The sequence below is a fragment of the Balaenoptera borealis genome (assembly GCF_965194805.1).
Source record: "Balaenoptera borealis genome assembly, chromosome: 9".
Classification (NCBI taxonomy): domain Eukaryota; kingdom Metazoa; phylum Chordata; class Mammalia; order Artiodactyla; family Balaenopteridae; genus Balaenoptera; species Balaenoptera borealis.
Genome location: NC_138873.1, coordinates 113,634,771 through 113,655,104, shown reverse-complemented (window position 1 = coordinate 113,655,104; position 20,334 = coordinate 113,634,771). Strand labels below are relative to the sequence as shown.

The window sequence follows — 20,334 nt, the reverse complement described above, 5'->3', positions numbered from 1 at the left end:
GATGTGTCCTGAGAGCCTAGCACAGAACCCACAACAGAGCTTCCCGCATCCATGGGAGCGTGTGTGCGATGGGGGCTGAGAACGCAGACCTGCAGAACCCTTACAGCTGAGGGAGAGGGTGAAGTCAGAAAGAGGATGGAGTGAAGGAGACTGAGAAAGTGGCCAGAGAGATGGAAGAAGAACCCGAGAAAAGCAGGGACTCCGTGGAAAAGGAGTGCAAAGTGCCCCTGGGTTTGGAGAGGACCATCCTTGCTGGGGGAACCCAGAGACAGAAGCCAGGCTGCCGTGGATCGGGGAGCCATTGAGCACTGCAATTGTAAGCTGTTCTGATTACGCACCGCATGAGCAAGATGAAATCAAGAAAATGTAAAGTCCACATAAATCTAAGAGCAAAACTAATGAGATTAGAGTTTGCTTCTACTATTTTTTTTACTCATTCTTTTTTTTTTCAATTGAAATACGGTTGCTGTACAATATGGTATGTTACAGGTGTACAATACAGTGATTCACAATTTTTAAAGGTTTTACTCCATTTATAGTTATTATAAAATATTGGCTATATTCCCTGTGTTGTACAATAGATCCTTGTAGCTTTTTTTTTTTTTTAAATATTTATTCATGGCTGTGCTGGGTCTTCGTTTCTGTGCAAGGGCTTTCTCTAGTTGCGGCGAGTGGGGACCACTCTTCATGGCGGTGCGCGGGCCTCTCACTATCGCGGCCTCTCTTGTTGCGGAGCACAAGCTCCAGACGCGCAGGCTCAGTAATTGTGGCTCACGGGCCCAGTTGCTTCGCGGCATGTGGGATCTTCCCAGACCAGGGCCCGAACCCGTGTGCCCTGCATTAGCAGGCAGGTTCTCAACCACTGCGCCACCAGGGAAGCCCCTTGTAGCTTATTTTATACCTAATAGTTTGTACTTAACCCCTTACCCCTACCTTGCCCCTCCCCCCTTCCCTCTCCCCACTGGTAAACACTAGCTTGTTCTCTCTGTGAGTCTGCTTCTTTTTTGTTGTATTCACTAGTTTGATGGATGCTTCTACCATGTTATTTAGGTACAGCAGCCAGTTTGACTTTAATAATCCCTTTAATATTACAGATATTTTCCAAATCATATAATTCAATTCAGAAAATATGATCATTACTCTGTGTGTATAAATAAAAATACTGTAGCCAAAAAAGTTTCTTCCAAATACCACCTTAAAATTATTTCATATTTTATGTAAAGTAACCAGTAAAGCAGGTCAGAACTACCCAATTACAGCTTTTAAATAAATAGCAAAACACTTTCCTCTGGGTTTCAGAAATAAATGAGAACAAAAAGTTTGGCCTCAATCGTTACTTCAATTTTCCATTTTCACTGTTTTCCCCTAACTCATCAAAAGTGTTTAGGCTTTTTCAATTAGGTAAGATGTGACCCAGTAGAACCAAAGTGTATTTCATAAATTTCTTTCTCTCTGCAGATGCAAAAGGTATTTAAGAAACTTCCAGGATTCAAAGAAATCCATGTGTCAGGATTTAGGTAAGAGAATCGGACTCTTCTCAATTTTTAACTTACTTTCTCGCTATCCCCTTTTAAAAGCAATGTCATGAGGATTTTAAGGTCACTTTTACCCCAATTGTTTAGCTCCACCAAATCCTGAAATCTGAATACATCTCAGATGAAGGAGTTGTCTATTAGAACGTGACTCTAGGTGATTTTTAAGGAGTAACACAGGAGCCGTCCTCCTTCCTTCCTCCGGAGTCAGAAACACGGCTTTCTGCAGAGAGCTCATCGCTGTCTTTGGCAATGTCATTTACCGAACCTCTTAGGAAAATCCCTCAGCAGAGACAGGTCCAGAAAAGCAGCAATTAGTTACCTTGATGTCAATTGCCTGGTTTCCTATCCAATGCTAAACACCATCATTGTTTAAGCAAATCAGGCTGATCCTAGGGAGACAGGGGAAACTAATCAAAAGTGGTACCTATAGGGGTAAGAGAATTGGGTAGACAGGGATGGGGATGGAACGATTAATACCTGTTTTATCACATTGATGTCTGACCGTACTTTTATACCATTCTGATGTCTGGTCCATAGTAATGTATTACCATGCAAAATTTATAAAATTGAATATTTAAATAGAAGACATGAAATAAAATAGTGCCACGCTAAAGCAGGGTTCCATCATGTTCCCACAGATTTCCCATAAGCAGGCCTATATCCATTAGCATCTCAATATTCCAATGTGGGTTCAGGAGTTTTGGCAAGACTTTTGCATCTTTCTTTTAAGTTCTCACCATTCAAAACATCTACAAGGGGGATCATAATGTGGTATTTTTTTAACTGTGCCACAGGGCATACATACATCAGCCCTGGTGTGAGCAGAGGAAGTCCATCCTCTGCTAAGTCCATTCTAAGTCCATCCCTTGCGCTGAGGGGGATTTGTAAAACAGGAGGACAGGCCTCTCTCGAAGTTCTTCCTGGCCTGTCCCCATCTGTTGTCTTAAAGCAAGAAGGTCCACAGGGTGGGTCCCACATGCTCACAAAGAACAGCCGTGTAGGTGGGGGGCTCCACCCATTTATTTCTCTGGAAGCTCTCAGGCCCCTCTGATGTGTGTGACTCCAGAGGAAGAACACGTTGAACCATGAAAGTAACAACAGATGAAACCCTTAACATTTACCGAAGCAGACTCATGTTTCTTTATTTCAAGATGCTGCTCTACAGTATTCCATGTGAAATCAGATGCATTAGAGAGAAATAAAAGGGGATAGGAGAATACTCTGCATAGATGCAAGGTCTTCTGGATAGACCACTGCAGTTAAAGAACAAATTTTTAACTTAAACCTGAAGGAAATGATAGGAACAGTTCTCTTGGTGAATGTTCCAATGCTCATTATCTCCTCCCTTCAAATAAATGAAAAACTAATAATTAAAAAGAAAAATCTGTTTCAGAAGAAAACCAAAATGTTAGGTGATGAAATTTTGCAAGGTAAATATTTTAAAGTTATTATATCTTCTGAAACTGCATCTTTCCCGTGTGTTTTTCTCTGTGAGTTTATCCTTCTTTCTGTCAAGGATGCTTATAAAGTATATTTGATCCCATCTTCCCAGTGATTTCCATTATGTTATGTAGACTTAGTCTCCCAGAAAACATTTTGACCCCCGAATACAATAAATAATATGCTTATGAGTGTGGCAAACTTTTAATCATGAAAAACAATGCTCAGAATATTGTAAAGTAAACTTGTTATGAAGGAAATTGCTTTCTCATGGAGCCAGATTCTCCCACAGAAGACCTAAAATCCCAGGAGTCTCAAGGTACCCTTTTTCTGTGAGCTCACTCTTATAAAACCTGATCTACAATTAAACAAGTACTTTTATGTTAGTGACCTCATTTGATTCCTTTAACACAACTGGGAAGAAGTTAGAACATCTATTATTAACACAGTTATAAGGAGGAACATTAAAAGTTCCACTTTAAATATTGCTTTATCTCTTAAAGCAAATATGAGAAACTATTAACAATCATTCAATCTAGTTGGAGGGTATATTCCTTCAAAAACGTGTACACAGATATCCACAGCAGCTTAATTTGTATTAGCCAAGAACTGGAAACAACCCAAATGGCCATCAGCAGAGTCACAGATAAACAAATTGTGGTATATTCTTACCATAGACTGCTACTCAGCAAAAGAATGAACTACTGGAATGCACAACAGCATAGATCCATCTCAGAATAATTATGTTGAGTGAAAGATGCCCAAAAAAAGGAGTATGATATAATTCCATTTGCATTTAACTCTCGATAATGCAAACTAGTCTACAGTGAGTGAAGACAGATGAGCTTCTAAACTAAATTCACGTTATATGCCCAGAGAAGTGCAAAATGTTGTCGTCAGTCTGGTGACCAAATGGGCTTTTTTTCTGGCACGAACATGTGGTGGCGTGGCAAAATGAGCCCAGGCTTATGGTCTTCCAGGCCAGGGTTGGAATCTCGGCTCTGCTACTTTCCCACTGACAGCTTTCCCTCTCTCTGCATCTTCCCTTATCTATAAAATGGTGATCGTGTTGTTGAAAAGATTAAGTGAAGAAGCATGTAAACTGCCTGCAACAGACCACCCACTCGGTAAACAGGTGTTTGCTTTTCCTGCAACCTGTTGCATGGTGAATTGTTCCATCCCCTCAAGGCTTACTGATTAAAGCAATTCAAAAAACAGTCAACAAAACTCCAGTTCCAGTGTCTGGTCTCAGATAAATTACCTTCAGGAATAAACTAAGGGGATGAGAAACCCATTTATAAAATACTTTTTAAAACAACTTCCTGACACCAGCACCCCACTGAAAACCTAAGCTGTATAGGATATATTTGAAGCCTCTGTAAAAGGAATATAAGGAAATCAAAGAGTTTAAGTACCTAAAATCTTTGAACTAAGGCTCAAATCCTAATAAGAAACATCATAGAATAATGTTTACTTCCTGAGATTCATATGGTCCTCTAAACTTCTATCCAAAGTCTGAGGGCAGTTTATATGTTTCCTTCAAAGCTCTGAACCAACATGGGAGACAATGAAACTTTTTTTTGTATGTGATTGATTCATCGAATGTCTCAATAAATTTCATGAAAATTCTTTCTCCCTTGCATGTTCCCGTTGTGTATGATGAAATGAAGACCAAAGAAAGAAAGAGATGGGTAATTTGAAGTTTTTTTTTTAATGTTTTGAAATATAGTACCTTCCCCCCCACACACACATTTATGTGCTAAACTCTTACAGATTATTTTTACATATAAAGTCTGGGATAAGCCAGTGTCTTTTTATTGGTGTCTTATTTAAATGGGAGTATTTGATCAATTGCTCAGTAGTAGAAAAGAACCCTCAAATCAAAATCACTACGTGGAGAAGCAGGTAAACAGTGACCTGATCAGCGGAAGTGTGTTCTATAAAACTCAAAAGCTTTTCAAAAGAAAAACATAAAAACACATATCTGTGATGCAAGTATGTTTCAACAATTTCTTAAATGTCATTTGTGATGGGAAGTTGTCAGTCTGGATGCACACTTGTGCATGCAAGCCGCCTAAGTCTGTAATAAAGCAGAGGAACTAATTTGCCACTTGGTTCCCAGGTCAGTGTGAATGGGGAAAGGGCCCACTATATCCAGCTTGGCTCCTTTAATTGGGGAAATAACCAACTGTTGAAACTGACTGATCGTGTGACCTGAAGAACTGCCGAGAATACACATTATCGGTTCCTGTGGCCTTTAAAACATTTTTGTATCCCTCTGTGTGGATTTATGGCATAAACTAAGAGGTAAAACCTGGTCCTAGAGGACAGAGCTAGAGAGGATCCTATTTCATGTTTACATGAGTAATGGTGCTGATTCAATAAATATGATAACAAATACAGTTAATCATGAACTACTTCCCTTTCTCTTTTCTCACATCTTCCTTCTAAGATGTTATTTTAAAAGCAACTTGAGGGAAGAAGAGATTATGTTTAATATAGTGTTGTATTTTTTAATTAAAAAATACTTCTTCAAAAAAGTAGAAAAGAAATAGCCTTGAGAACTGAAGCTTTGACTTGGCTAAACACGTACATGTTGTTGTCCCCCTGCTATATCCTACAGGAGGCTACTTGTAGGAAAAAAAAAAAAAAGAAAATTCACCCTTCTTGCTGATTGGCACTTATAAGACCACGAAGACACTGATCAATACCAGCAACTCTTGACAATTAACTTTTTCACAAAGACCTGAAGTGAAAATTTATGGTCACTTGATCCAGTTAATAGTCTCTCTTCAAGCTGGATTTCAGTCCCATCATACACTCTATTTCAGAGCTGAAATAGATGTCAATTCTTTTTCTACCTTTCAAATTTCTGACAAACACTGAAATTAGTTTCAAGTGTGTGATATTCGTTAAAAGCCCGTCAGGAAAGAGGTTGAAGCTGTCCTGAAGCTTTGTAGCAACATAGTGATTCTCTCTACAAGGCATGTAACAATGGCTTTGGATGTGATGTGTCCTCTGCGATCTACAGGTCAAGCTCTACAGAGATGCAACTTACAGCCATCTTTCAGAGAGACAAGGCAGAAGCAAAAGGCCCTGCAGGTGACCTCCTGTCTTTTGATTCCAACAAAATTGAAAGTGAAGGAGACCTTCATGGGACGATGGAGGAAGACAAGCAAATGGAAATCTACCCCACAGCTTTAGACCTCAGAAAGCTGATCAGCAAAGCTCTGGAGGAAGACCCGTCCTTGGATATGGGGTCAATTCAGTTCACTGATGGTCAGTGGGTGATTTCATAGTTCTGAGTTTATCCTCATCCTGACAGAGAGATGAGGAAGTGTGACTATCTCCTCGTCACTGTCATTTTAACTTGGGTCCTGTAGAGTCAGTCATTTCGGTGACAGGCAAATCATGGATGTTTATCATTTCTGTCTTCCCTCACTGCCCCCTGGGTCTCATTCAATGAGCCTTTCGTGACCACTTCACACCAAAAATAGCTCTAGGGAAGCCAAGAGGCTCAGCTCAGTCTGGCTCAACCACAGTCATCCAGTGGAGCCCAGGTAGGGAGAAGAACCCGAGGAAAGTTCTGTTCCCCTGGCACAGCCCAGATTCCCTCATCTAGTAAATGGGTCAGGTTCCAGATGGCACATTTGAATTAGGATAATTTGAAAGGAGTTTGATAAAGGGACTATTTATAAAGGTTTCCCTAATGCCCAGAGGACTAGGACAGTTCCCTGAGGCTAGAAGCACCAAGGCCCCACTACTACCTCCAGGCCTGAAGGGCTGCCTAATGATCTAAGCCATCCCAAAGACAGGGAGCAAGGAACCACTGATATGGTCCATATAAATCAACCTCCCAGGGCAGGGAGTAGTGGGGAGAGAAGATCGTGGATCTAAAGAAATCAACAGATAATCAGGCTCACTCAGGGTCCTCAGAGGGGGCCTGGAGGGACACAGGAGCCTGGAACTCTTCACCCAGTACTCTTGGCATAATAGATGGGCACTAGAGATGCCATCTTAATATGACATGGCATGAAACTGGCATTCTCTGTCAGTTCTGTTTCTGTAGTTTAGATAGTCAAACTCAACTCTGGAAAACTTTACAAAGATCCCTTGGGATGAGATGTAGGGTACGTCACTAAAGTTGTCAGTAAACATTAAAATCCTCTCGGTTCACTTTTGAATTTCTAGGCGAGGAAAGTTCAGTGAAAACTTCAGACTCCTCTCTGAGAGCATCTGGTACTCTGGGTTGGTCTCTTGGTTGAACCCTTTGGGATAATCTGAGAATTGGGCTTCAGGGTAGAAGTAGGACTCTCAAGGACTCACATTCGGTCCTTGGTTCCAGTATTTATTCTAGCCATTTCTTTCTTTGTCAACTTATTTATATTTTTGTCCCCACTGGCCTAGCCAATCAGTTGGCGTGCTTGGTCCAAATGTGTACAACAAAACTAAACACCCTGAAAATCCACCTTAATAACTGTTCTTATCCCATAGACTTGCAAGATGCACCCCTTGCATCCATCCTGCAGCAGATCACTCAGACCAATGACCACTAGTGCATCTGATGCTGATTTCTTGATGATTTGTTGTACCACTCCTTAAGAACTGATTATCGCCACATTTCCGCACCTTCACTGTTTTACTGCTCCAACCACAAAAGAAAAAAAGAAAAAGAAACACTCAAACCTTGTGATTTTTCACCCACAGAAATTGTTGGGTCTTTGCCAGCTCTTGATCCTGACACCCAATCGGTGCTGCCCACTCTCCTCGCTGATATCACAAAGGTGAGTCTGCTGTCCTTCTGTTCTTCAAAGAGGAACAAAGCCTCGAAATCTTCCATCAGAAAAAATCAGCTTAAGGACTTAACAGAGCAAGATCCCCTCTGCAATGCTAAATATAATTATTTTCCGAATCTAAAAAAGAATGAATATACGTATGTGTATAACTGATTCACTTTGCTGTACACCTGAAACTGACACAACATTGTAAATCAACTACACTCAAGAAATAAATAAATAAATAAATAAATAAATAAATAAATAAAATTCTTTTCTGCTTTTTACAGGCAGTACTTGCTTACCCACTTCCACTATCCGTATTAATAAAATATAATACAACTTGCATTTCAAATATCATTAAATTCAAAGTTTCCTTCAACATAGTTAGAGCTCTGTTTCAATTAGAGTCAGGAATTGCTATTTTTGATAAAACAAATACATGTTCGTGAACTGAAAAAATACTTAAAGCAGAATATATTATTTAACTTCGACTTTCTGAAATAAATATAACAAAGATAATTTATAAGTTTGTTCTTAAGTCTTAAGGTCTTATCTATATATTTATTTATGGGGGTTTGTAAGGATAAATTAATATCTTAGGAAGTAAAAAATAATGAATTCAGTAATAACTTTTGTATTTCATTTAAAGCTATGTCCATTTAAGTTATGCCAAAAGTTGTCACTATGGTGTTCATAAATGGAAGCGCTAAGCTTTATTCCCTTTTTAAATGCAAAAATTCATGAGTTCAAATATGATTGACACACGTTTCAAAGTATTTTGGGTATCAGTTAACCCTATACAGGCAGACTCAGCCAAGAGATCGTATTTTACTACTGTATCAATGCATGTTTTCCTTTCAGGACGTGTTTCTGTATCAGAACCTATAGCGGAATCCACAATAGATTCAAGTCAACCACAAAATGATTTGCTTCAATTTAAATGAAAAGAAAAAATACAGAGTATAACCCTTCTCGTATACAGAGAAATGTCCCTTGTCAACATCTGTCCTAAATTCCTTCTTCAGGTTGCTACTCTGAGTCCAGAACTTCCTCTTGGTCAACCCATGCTGGGGACAGTGGACAGAGCAGGACAGAGTCTACCCGGTGAGTTACTCCCCACAGAGTCTGTGTTAGATGACAACATCCTCTTTGAGGAATCCATCTATGACACTATCTCAAAGACCAGTGATAAAGTCATCCTTCACCCAGGAGAAGGTTGGGTCCCACCACTGTTTCCAACAGAAGATCTGTCCACTGAACCACCTTCTTCTAAAGAGGTGGTCACCCTCAGCATCCTTTCCTCAGCTCTCATCCCCAGTCCCACAGAGAGCACTGACAACCCTTTCCTGACGGATCTGGTGAAAGAAGCTGAAACCAAAGCAGCCCCAACCGCTGCCCACCCAGAACAGCCATCTCAACTGGGCTTCAAACCTGAGAGTCTGTCAGGACAAGGTAGGCCCTAAGGCCCATGTCCATGACAAGGGGCTATGGCGACAGAGGTTTGGGCTCTTACAATCTGTGTTTGTATTCCTATTCGCCATACACAGGCTGACCCCAGATACTGTCTGTTCTGCTATGTGTGTTTCTTTAGTGCCAATTAGCACATGTGTAATTGGTCAATAAGGATGTCAGTAAACATTGAAATCCTCCTAGTTTACTTTTTTTTTACTTTTTAATTAATTAACCTCTTTTTTTTAATTGATGTATAGTTGATTTACAATGTTGTGTTAATTTCTGCTGTACAGCAAAGTGATTCAGTTATACATATATATACTTTCTTTCTCATATTCTTTTCCATTATGGTTTATCACAGGATATTGAATATAGTTCCCTGTGCTCTATAGTAGGATCTTGTTTTTTATCCATTCTATATATACCAGTTTGCATCTGCTAACCCCAAACTCCCAGTCCATCCCTCCCTGACCCCCCTCTCCCTTGGCAACCACAAGTCTGTTCTCTGTATCTGTGAGCTTATTTCTGTTTCATAGATAGTTTCATTTGTGTCATATTTTAGATATCACATATAAGTGATATCATATATTTGTCTTTCTCTGTCTGACTTACTTCACTTAGTACGATAATCTCTAAGTCCATCCATGTTGCTGCAAATGGCATTACTTCATTCTTTTTTATGGCTGAGTTGTATTCCATTGTGTATATATACCACATTTTCTTTATCCATTCATCTGTCGATGGACATTTAGGTTATTTCCATGTCTTGGCTATTGTGAACAGTGCTGCTATGAACATAGGGGTAGATGTATCTTTTCGAATTATAGCTTTGTCTGGATATATATCCAGGAGTGGGATTGCTGGATCATTTGGTAATTCTATTTTTCATTTTTTGAGGTTCCTGGTTCACTTCTGAATTTTCAAGAATGTTTACTTTCGAGGCAATAGGGTCAAACTTTCTCACAGTTAAAAAGGAAATCTTTATCAATATATGAAGACCTTATGAAAAAAAAAATTCTGCAGAAGAGTCTTTTTTTAGTGCAAGAAGTAGTGGATATAGTGGCTTTAGGAACCTCTCTGCTTCCCACTTTATACAGCTCCCTGGTGAAACTATAAGTAAAAATGTCTTTAAGGAAGCATGAACCCCAGGATATAAGGCTGATAAGGATGTTCTGTGATTCTAAGCACAAATGCCAGGGAAGATTTTTTGTGGCTGATATTTTTAATAGAATTGTTTCTGTTTTAGTTAGGGCTCTTTACAAAATTCTATGGGTTTTGGTGGTCTACCTCATTCCTATTTTCCTCATAAACCTTGTGTGAAATTAGTATGCAGTTTTACTGAGTGCAAGGTTTTTCACAAAAACATGTATGGCATGATAGCAGAACCACCTGTACAGATTATATTTGGTTTACATGATTACCAGTGACTAAATATTAAGTGCATGATACAGTTATCTATTTCTGCATTACAAATCACACTTAAAGCTAGTGCCTTAAAACAACAATCACTTATTTTGCCCATAAATCTGAAATTCGGACAGGGAGCAGTAGGGACAGCTCTTCTCTGCCCCATGTTGTGACAACCAGAGTGTCTCAACTGGTGTCGAAGATCTTTTTTCAAGAGGGCTTACCCACACAGCTGACAAATCGGTGGTCAGCCAGAGCTGTTGGCTGGAGGCCTCATTTCTCCACTGTGTAGCCTCTCTGAGGGGCTGCTTGAGCTTCCTCTCAACATGGCAGCTGGGTTCAAGGAGTCATTATCACAAGAGAAAAAAGTGGAAGGCTCCAATCTCCTCAGGGCCCAGAAACAGTGTCACTTCCTCACATACTAATGGTTAGGCAACCATAGCGTCCATCTTGATTAAAGAGGAGGGAACACAGACCTTATCTCTTTTTTTTTTTAAAGATTTATTGATTGATTGATTGATTGATTGATTGCTATGTTGGGTCTTCGTTTCTGTGCGAGGGCTTTCTCTAGTTGCGGCAAGCGGGGGCCACTCTTCATCGCGGTGCGCGGGCCTCTCACTATCGCGGCCTCTCTTGTTGCGGAGCACAGGCTCCAGACGCGCAGGCTCAGTAGTTGTGGCTCACGGGCCCAGTTGCTCCGCGGCATGTGGGATCCTCCCAGACCAGGGCTTGAACCCCTGTCCCCTGCATTTAGCAGGCAGATTCTCAACCACTGCACCACCAGGGAAGCCCAGACCTTATCTCTTGATGGAAGAAGTAACAAAGCATTTATGGCCATTGATAATCAACCACAATTGACAACAACCACTATTTTGACTTTTAAATCACTTAAAAGTTGGTTGGATAAAACAGACCACCTTTTGGTGACATGAATGATATTAAATGCTCACTGGATTCCTTTCCTTCATTATGATATCAAAAAACCTTATTATAAGATCAGCATTTTGGGTATATTAGTAAAAATGATAGTATATCTATGATGAAAGTATTACTGTATTTTCAAAATTGCTTTACTGTTTTCGTTTTTTGTATACATTCCTTCCATTCATGAATATACCATAGAACACTAAAGCTGGAAGGACTCTTAGACATACTCTAGTTAAGCTGTATGTTTCACAGGTAAGAAAACCAAGGCTAGAGATGGGAAGTGCCTTGCTCAAGGTCACACTGTGTAGCTGGTGGCAAATCCAGGACCATCATTCAAGTTTCTTCCACCTATTACACTATGTTTGGCTTAGTAGCCCCATCATTTCAAAAAAATATATATTGCCCCAAACTTGTTTGCCTTCAACCCACAGCCTCTTCTTTCTCTATTTCACTACCTTGTCATTTTTTTTAATAGTCTAGCCTTCTGAGTCTTCACAATCTCACCTCCTAATCACCACAGTTTTCACAAGATTTCACATGTTACAGGGACACAATTTTCACAAAAATCACAGATCTTTTCTCAGTTTAGCAGCCTCATTTCCATCTTTATTTTACTACACTGCTGGCTCAGGGCTCCTATTGACACTCCCTTCTTTACACTCCTTCATTTAGCTTCCGCAAGATGAGTCATTCTTGGTTCTTAGGTTTTTTTAAATAATTTGTTTATTAAAATCCTGCCTCATTCCCCAAAAAAGGTGATGATGGTTTACAGACTTGTGTGAAATACAATAAGATTTTATTTTAAAGAACTGAAAGAAAAATGGAAGAAAAGATGAAACAAAGATAGGTCAGATGACTCTTGGAGTAATGAAAATGTTTGGGAACTAGATAGAGGTGGTGGTTACACAACGTTGTGAATTTTCCTAACACAATTACTGAATCATTCACTTTTTTTGAGGTCATCAGATGTTTATAACTAATAAATAATTTTAGAATAACAGAATTAAGGTAATATTGAACTGAATATTGCCCTCACTCCTTTTTTATATTTGGCATTTTACAATTTAAACCATTCACTTTAAAATGTCTAATTTTATGTTATGTTTCACCGTAATAATATTTTTTTAAAAATCAAATGACTCCATACGGAAAATTGTTTAGAAAGTAAACATCAGAAAGTTCTTTGTTTGCTTTAGGTGGTTCATGAATTTGTCTTTGAGCTTCTCAGCAGACTGTGCAGTGAGGACAATGCAATTTGTCACATAATTTGGAATCTGCATGCTTAGAGCATGGTAATTGCTTAGGAGAAAAAAATTTCTCCTATGAGTCCTCCTAAGAAAGAGCATCTGGGTTACGGTGAACCACGTTCTGTCTGCCTCAGCCTCCCTACAGCATAAACTCGGTGTCAGGTGTTTCCTAGAAGGCCCTTCCTGGAGACACATGACGGATGCCTGAACCCAAGTCATTACAGTGGTTCCATGAGGGACACGTGCTGACCGTCTGCCTTAACTCAAGGATTGATTTTAGAGTATCCAGAGGAATGACTATGCTGGATAACCTTCAGTCAATGCCCCATAAATAAAAATTACACTCATAACTGAGCTTTTGATTAGTATTGACCAAGAAGCACTATATTTGTTGGCCTGGGTTTACACAGCAAGTATGCTATGTTGCCAATGAAAGGCAGATCCATACGTTTTCGTAATCAGCCCAACCAGGGATAGAAAGGACATATCTCAATGACCAATGAAGACCCCAACTAGGAAACATCCCTAATAAAAAGGCATCCCACTCATATATGTAGAAAGGGGAAGGAAAACACAGAGCAGCTCTAGGCAGAACCAAGGCTTCCCTCCCTCGTAAAATTCTGGGTCTCTCCGCAGCACAGGTAGATGACAGCCAGGACTCCAAAGCTCTGCACCTTGGCATCACTGAGATAATTCTAGCCTGGGAAGTTTTTAAGGTTAGTGTCACCAAACGCCCACTAAGCCATTAAAATCTCAGTCAAGTACTCATAGAAGTCTCTCAGCTTAAGTAGTCTAATGTAGTGGTTAATCCCCTGAGATAAAGTACTTGCAAAATGTGCCTCTAGAACACTAAATGAATCGGTGTCTATCTGGTCTCGAATTCTGAGGTCTTCTATTTTTATTTTTTTAGGTTAGTTGATCCCATTCTTTCTTGAAGAGCCAGTTATCTGTTAAGATTATTCCTATTTCATAGAAATGAATCATAAACCTATAGGATAAAATCAACATTCTGTTCTCCACATAACATGCATCCAACTTGTTCAAAAGTGGTATTATATCATTAGGATAGAAATTTTGTGCGGTTTGGTTTGGTTTGGTTTACATGTGCGTAGGCAGCAATACATTTTCCTTTTCGTTCATTAGAATGATCATCTGACCCATCAAAAAAGAAGCTCTTTAGTGTTCTCCCTCCCAAATTACAGTTTTTCACTTGCTAGACATTCCATTTAAGATGTAAGCCAGATCTCTCAATAAATTGCAATATCTTAAACGGTGAAAAAGCAAACTTTAGGCAGAGCTATTCTGCTATTGGACATTGTTTTGCCTTTAATTCCCTGCATTAATCTGGATTCTCCAGAGAAACAGAACCAACAGGCGATTAGAGATAGAGATTAGAGATAGAGATAGAGATCGAGATAGAGATAGAGATAGAGATTAGAGATAGAGATAGAGATGATAGAGATTGAGATCGAGATAGAGCTAGAGCTAGAGATAGATTCACTATAAGGAATTGACTCCCATGCTAATGGAGGCTGAGACATCCCAGATCTGCAGTCAGCAAGCTGGAGACCCAGGAACATCAGTGGTGTAAGTCCCAATCTGAGTCCAAGTCCAAAAGCAAAAGAAGTCCAGTGTTCCAGCCCAAAGACAGGCAGAGAGAGTGAATTCCACCTTACTTCGCCTTTTGTCTTATTCAGGCTTCCAACAGATTGAATGAGGCCCACCCACGTTAGGGAGGAACCTGCTTTACTCAGTCTACAAATTCAAATCTTAATCTCATCCTGAAACACCCTCACAGACACACCCAGAATAGTGTTTACCCAAATATCTGGGCACCCCATGGCCCAGTCAAATTAGCCATCACATCCCCCCACCTGGGTAATAGGTTAAAACACCACACGTTTCTGACTTTTCTTAATCTGGCCTCAGCCTTTGACTCCATTGAAAGGAATCAGTGAGATGAGATAAACTGAATGAACCCATTAGAGAACCCAGGTGCTCATATTCCAAGAGGTCAAAGACTTGGTCTGTCTCTATTCATTGCAGCATCTTCAGTGTCAAGCCAGATGCGTGGAACATCTAGACAGGCAATTAATATATATTAAATGAGTTGAAGGAGTAAATGAATGAATGTATAGCATAATACCTCCATGAAAGTAAGAGTTGATGGGTTAATTTGATTATTTCCCTTTTGGCTCTACCTAAAAAAGCAGCTCAGAGCGAGCCAATTCAGTGGTACAGAAACGGTGGTCAGCTATCTATTCTGGTCGTTCCACTCCCCATTGCCATAATATGTCATCCATAGTCACGCCTTTGTGGCTTTGCACAAATTATTTTCTCTTGTGCTTATAATACCCATCCATCCTTCTAGCCTGATGACCTCCTACTCATACTTTAAGTTCCAGCCAACATGCCACCTCCTCTGTGAAGCTTTTCCCAACTGCTACCTGAAAAGACTCATAATTACCATTTTTTCCCTGACTCTAAAACAAAAAAGTATGTATACCTCCATCAAACATTTACCACTCAGTATTGAAACGATTGGTATGCATCTCTGGGGTCCCTCCAAGACTGACTTCCTGAAGTGAAAGAATGTGTTCTTATCCCTTTTTTAAAAAACTCCTGCACTGAGCAGTGTCTGGCACATGCTTGGGGTTTCATAACTATTTGTTACTGTTGTCAACTTTATTGGGTCCATCAGTGTTTCTGGTGTCAGACAGTAAACTCCTGGAGGATATACCTCTCTGTGTATCAGTCCTCATGCATCTCCAGAGACAGCCTCACATGAAAGGTGATATTCCTCATTGGTAAATACTTTTGTCAAAATGAGAGTGCTGAACAACTTTAATTAGCTCCACCCCATGGGATGTATTAATACCACAAGGATTCATGTGGAGACATGAAGTGGAGGAAATATGCAATAAGCCCCTCTCCCAGCCAAAACATTTTACTTCCTAACTCTCAACCAGAAGGGCCTGGCCAAGATGTTATTTAATTTGCTCCACTTCAAGATGAAAAGATAATAATTAAGACTTGGAAAGATTTGTAAGAACAACTCAGCTGAACTTTACACCACTAAGGTCAACATGTTTGCCTCTTCTTCCTTGTATTTCTAAATTGAGGACCAAACAGTAAATTTTCCCAGCAGGAATATGCCACTTATAAAAAGAGTTCAGAGGTCCATGGGGAAAATCTCGTCTCAAAGAAGGAAGGGACGGCCATTCAACAGGGGCTTGCAATTACACTCCATCCCTAGACACCATCTTCACAATGCCCAGAGAAAACTGAAAAGTGAAGGCCTTCCAACTCTCAAACTGGATCAAAGCTGAGATAGTACTGTCCTCCAAATTTTATATTTGGGAAATTCAATGCCCTGCCCCAAATTGTGGCAATTCCCAAGAGAATGTGTTTTCTGACTTTCTGCCCCCAGTTGAACTGATCTGATGCCCTCTCCCTGCTGCAGTGCTATTCAGCCCTCATTCTCTCAAAGCTCTCCTCCACGACCACCCTTTTTCCAGCTCTTCCCAATTCCGTCCTCAAGTTATGATCTAATTTTTTATGCAGAGTAGTGGTCCCTTTAATCTCTTTTCAACATTTTAATGAACAGAAACATCGAGTTTTATGAGCCCTGTTAAGAACATTGAAAGGGTCTTAAGCTTGGGAATGACACAGCAAATCTGCGTTTAAATAGATCTTCTGACTGCATTGTGAGGAATTGGCTGGAGGTGGGCAAAAGCAAGCAATCAGTTAGAAGAGTGTTAACAGCAATGCATGCTGGAAATGTTGATGGCCTGGACTTGGGTGATAGAAGGAGAGTTGGACAAAAATCAACTGATCTGAGTGGTAGTTAAGAGGTAAAACCATTATGAAGAATTCTGAAGCCATGAATGGCTTCGGCAAGAAAGCTTGGCCTGATTAATGAGCAGCGTCTGTCATGGGCTCAATAGTGGGTGGTGGTGATCTCTGTGTCTGCAGTGTCTGTACTATATGTAAGTGAGCTGGTCTGGGTCACACTCCCAGATGTCCAAATATTGTCTTCCTGTTGCCACTTTACGGTCATACGACCAGTGAGCACATCCCAGGAGATGCCAGCCTTAGCTTGTTCTCAGACCCTTGACATGGTCACTTTCATCCATTTTTGTTGATTCATATTTACATAATGAGGAAGATTGATAAGTATCCATTATTAGCAATGCTTTCAATTGATCAGTCGAGTACTTTACAGTGAGGAGAAAAGAAGAGGTTGATAAATATAGAAAACTGTGCCACATAAATAGGTCAGCATAATGATTTTAACGACTTGACCCATGCAACTGTGAAGGCTAGCAAGTTCAAAATCTGCAAGGTAGGCTGGCAGGCCAGAGACCCAGGGAGGAGACTGCTGACAGAATTTCCATTTCCTCTGGGGAGGTCAGGTTTCTTTTTTTTTAAATTGAGACCTTCAACTGATGAGGCCCTCCCACACTATAGAAGGTAATTTGTTTTACACAAAGTCAACTGATTTAAATGTTATTTTCATCTAAAAAATACTTTCACAGAAGCAGCTAGAATAATGTTTGACCAAATATCTGGGTATCATGGCCTAACTAACATAAAATTAACCATCACTGTAGGTCTTGAATGAGCTCAGCATAGTAGGTAAAAAACAGAGAGTGTTTTATACATTAGGTCAGCAGGAAAAGATTCTAGCCAGGACTAGAATCAGGTCATAATTGGACAATTCATCTGGCGCAGAGAGAAAGCAGGGTTGCCTGATGGAATGCCCTTAGTCATAACGGGAAGGTGTGTTTGTCATCAGTGATAATAGGTGGTCAGTATTTGTGGAGTTGCAAGGATCCCACGGTAGAAAAGGGGGCAGGAAATACACAGTAGACAGAGCATTGTACAGAAGAAAGCCACGGAGAGAGAGGCACCAGGGTGACATGGGCGAGGCAATCAAAGTGACACCTAGCCAATCCCATAGTCACCCGTTCCCACCTGTATCACTTCTCGAGCGACTGGGACATGGTGTATTCATAGCTACAGGATTGCTGTCTCGTGCCCCCTTATCTTGACCCACACAAGGTGACATCACAATTAGGGTGGGAAGGCAAATATTTCTGACTCTCTTTTACCCATTTTTACAGACAGTGTAAGGCACCAGTTGTGCAAATGGTCTGAGGCCAGTGAGCAATCAGGAGCTGACAAGGTCATCTCTGAGACTGTGGGGAAGGAACGTCACCTTGGGTCCTGCTGTGAAGAATCGGGAGTTTACAATACAGTCAGCAATGTAATCAAAGAAGCAACTCTTGCGTTGAGGGAAAGTGACATTTTAGCAGTCCTTAAGGTGGCAATAGCAAGAGCATTTACAAGGGAATTCTATCCATTTCCATGGATAGAAACCCCCATGAATTCCTTTAGTGTTTAAGTTTTAAGAAGATGAAACTGCATTCCTAAAGGCATCAGGAAACACCAAGTTGCATGCAGTGGTCAGTTTCTAGAAGGAAGTCTGCACAGGCAACTGAGCAAACCGGTCATTGTCATACACTTCTGCTCAGAGAGACAGGTCACATCATTCACCTGACCTTAAAAATGTAAATGTCAGGAAAATGGGAACTTTGTCTTTAGATTCTATAGTCTCAGAGAAAATTTAATGTCTTTTGACCACTGAGTAAACCAAAAGATAAGACGATTTTCAATTTCTTCTATCTCTATTTTTTTTTTTTTTTTGCTTGGCAATGAATGAGATGGAAAAATAACAACTCTCCCGTGCTACTTGGCAAGTTCTCTGTATTGTCAAGTTAGGTAAAATCCTTGCCGGAGCATGTGTATTAGCTTTATTCTATTTGGAATGTTGAAACAAGTGCTAATCCACAGAATTTTAATAAAATGTTCACAAAATGTCATCCAAAGATAGCATTTACAAAACTTACCAAACTTCATTTATAGATGGAACAAATGAAAGCATTTGAAGACAGGTAAATGAGTACCTCTATTTCTATTTGTTTGCTTGCTTTGTATGAGCATGTTTAGAATTTAGGAAAATGTATCTCTTTAGATTCTCTATCCAAACCTTCATTCTGCAGGATGACGAACTCCCCATTGATTTGAGTCTTTCCATGGGAGTTTGCAATCATTTCAGTCAGGCCCTTCAGCTGTTTATTTGTGACATTCTTGAATGATCTTCCAGTAAATTTCTTCAACTTTAAAAGCTGGAGTGACTCAGGGTACTACATAAATGAGGTACACCACTTTTTGCTGTATCTTTTGTATAAGAAATTTAAGTACAGGTAGTTGGACAGGAAACTGAGAAGAAATATCAAGAAACAGAGCAAGCGTGACTTCCCTGGTGGCCCCGTGGTTAAGACTCCGTGCTTCCACTGGAGGGGGCACAGGTTTGGTCCCTGGTCAGGGAACTAAGATCCCACACGCCACACGAAGAAAAAAAAAAGAAGAAGAAGAAGTAAAAGAAACAGAGTAAGAAATATTACAGCTGGGAGAACTGGGCAGTAGAGAGGAGGAGGGAGGCCAGAAGAAGGAAAATGAGATAGAAAGAATACAACCAAAATAGCTTAAAGGGCCTTTTAATTGTGGGAAATATTTGTTTTAACCACGGGATCTGGAGAGCAGCCAAAGAGAAGCTGCACGAGGATAGAGACCTTGGAAATAGGACAGTGGCGAGAGGTGTTGGGCAAGATGGGGGTCGCATCAGTGCTGGAGGGCAGGGGCTTCTCCCTTCTGGAAAGGGAGCTGGGGCTGCTTCTGTAGCAGATGGTTCCCAGGAGAACCAATTTAAAAGAGTAACTGCTCGGGTTCGAGCCCTGGTCTGGGAAGATCCCACATGCCACGGAGCAACTAGGCCCGTGAGCCACAGCTACTGAGCCTGCGCGTCTGGAGCCTGTGCTCCGCAACAAGAGAGGCCACGATAGTGAGAGGCCCGCGCACCGCGATGGGGAGTGGCCCCTCTTGCCACAACTGGAGAAAGCCCTCACACAGAAACGAAGACCCAACACAGCCAAGAATGAATAAATAAATAAATAATAATTTAAAAGAGTAACTGCTGATCAAGGCCCAGGGGTGGGAAGGAGCACCTATTCCCTCAGGAAAGGAGAAAAGTTGAACCGATTCAAGGATGCAGAGTCACCTTGTAAGTTGGACAAAGCCACACTGCTACTGGGCTGTGTACCTGCAATTTGCTAACTTTCTTATAAACTTTACTCACGATCCCTGCATGGCTCTAAGGAGCTGAATATGTTGAATGACCGCCCAGGCAAACGAGAGTGAGAATACTCAGCAAGACTTTAATGTCAGACCGAAATCCAGGAAGAGGACCTCCGCATCCTCCTGGGGGATGAAGGATGGGGGAAGACCTGTGGGAGGCTCTCACTCTCTGCTCTGCTCTGCTTCAGCCCAGGTGAACCCTTTCGCCAACGCTCCTCCCAAGGGAGCTTCTTCTGAGGCAAGGAGGAAGTTAAGCGTCAGCAAAGAAAAAGAGGAAAACGAGTACTGCAGTACTGGGCCCCAACTGCCTTAATATTCACTGTGGAAAATGCAAGCTGCCGCTTGGCA

General features: G+C 40.7%; 1 protein-coding gene across 1 annotated transcript in view; it reads left to right on the top strand.

Moving 5' to 3' along the window:
• IMPG1 (interphotoreceptor matrix proteoglycan 1) overlaps positions 1–20,334 on the top strand; it is a 122,798-nt gene that overhangs the window by 45,091 nt on the left and 57,373 nt on the right. The window contains exons 8-12 of the mRNA XM_082405136.1: positions 1,459–1,517; positions 4,646–4,666; positions 6,007–6,254; positions 7,683–7,759; positions 8,779–8,861. Coding sequence (XP_082261262.1) covers positions 1,459–1,517; positions 4,646–4,666; positions 6,007–6,254; positions 7,683–7,759; positions 8,779–8,861 — 488 coding nt within the window. The remainder of the gene's footprint in view (positions 1–1,458; positions 1,518–4,645; positions 4,667–6,006; positions 6,255–7,682; positions 7,760–8,778; positions 8,862–20,334) is intronic.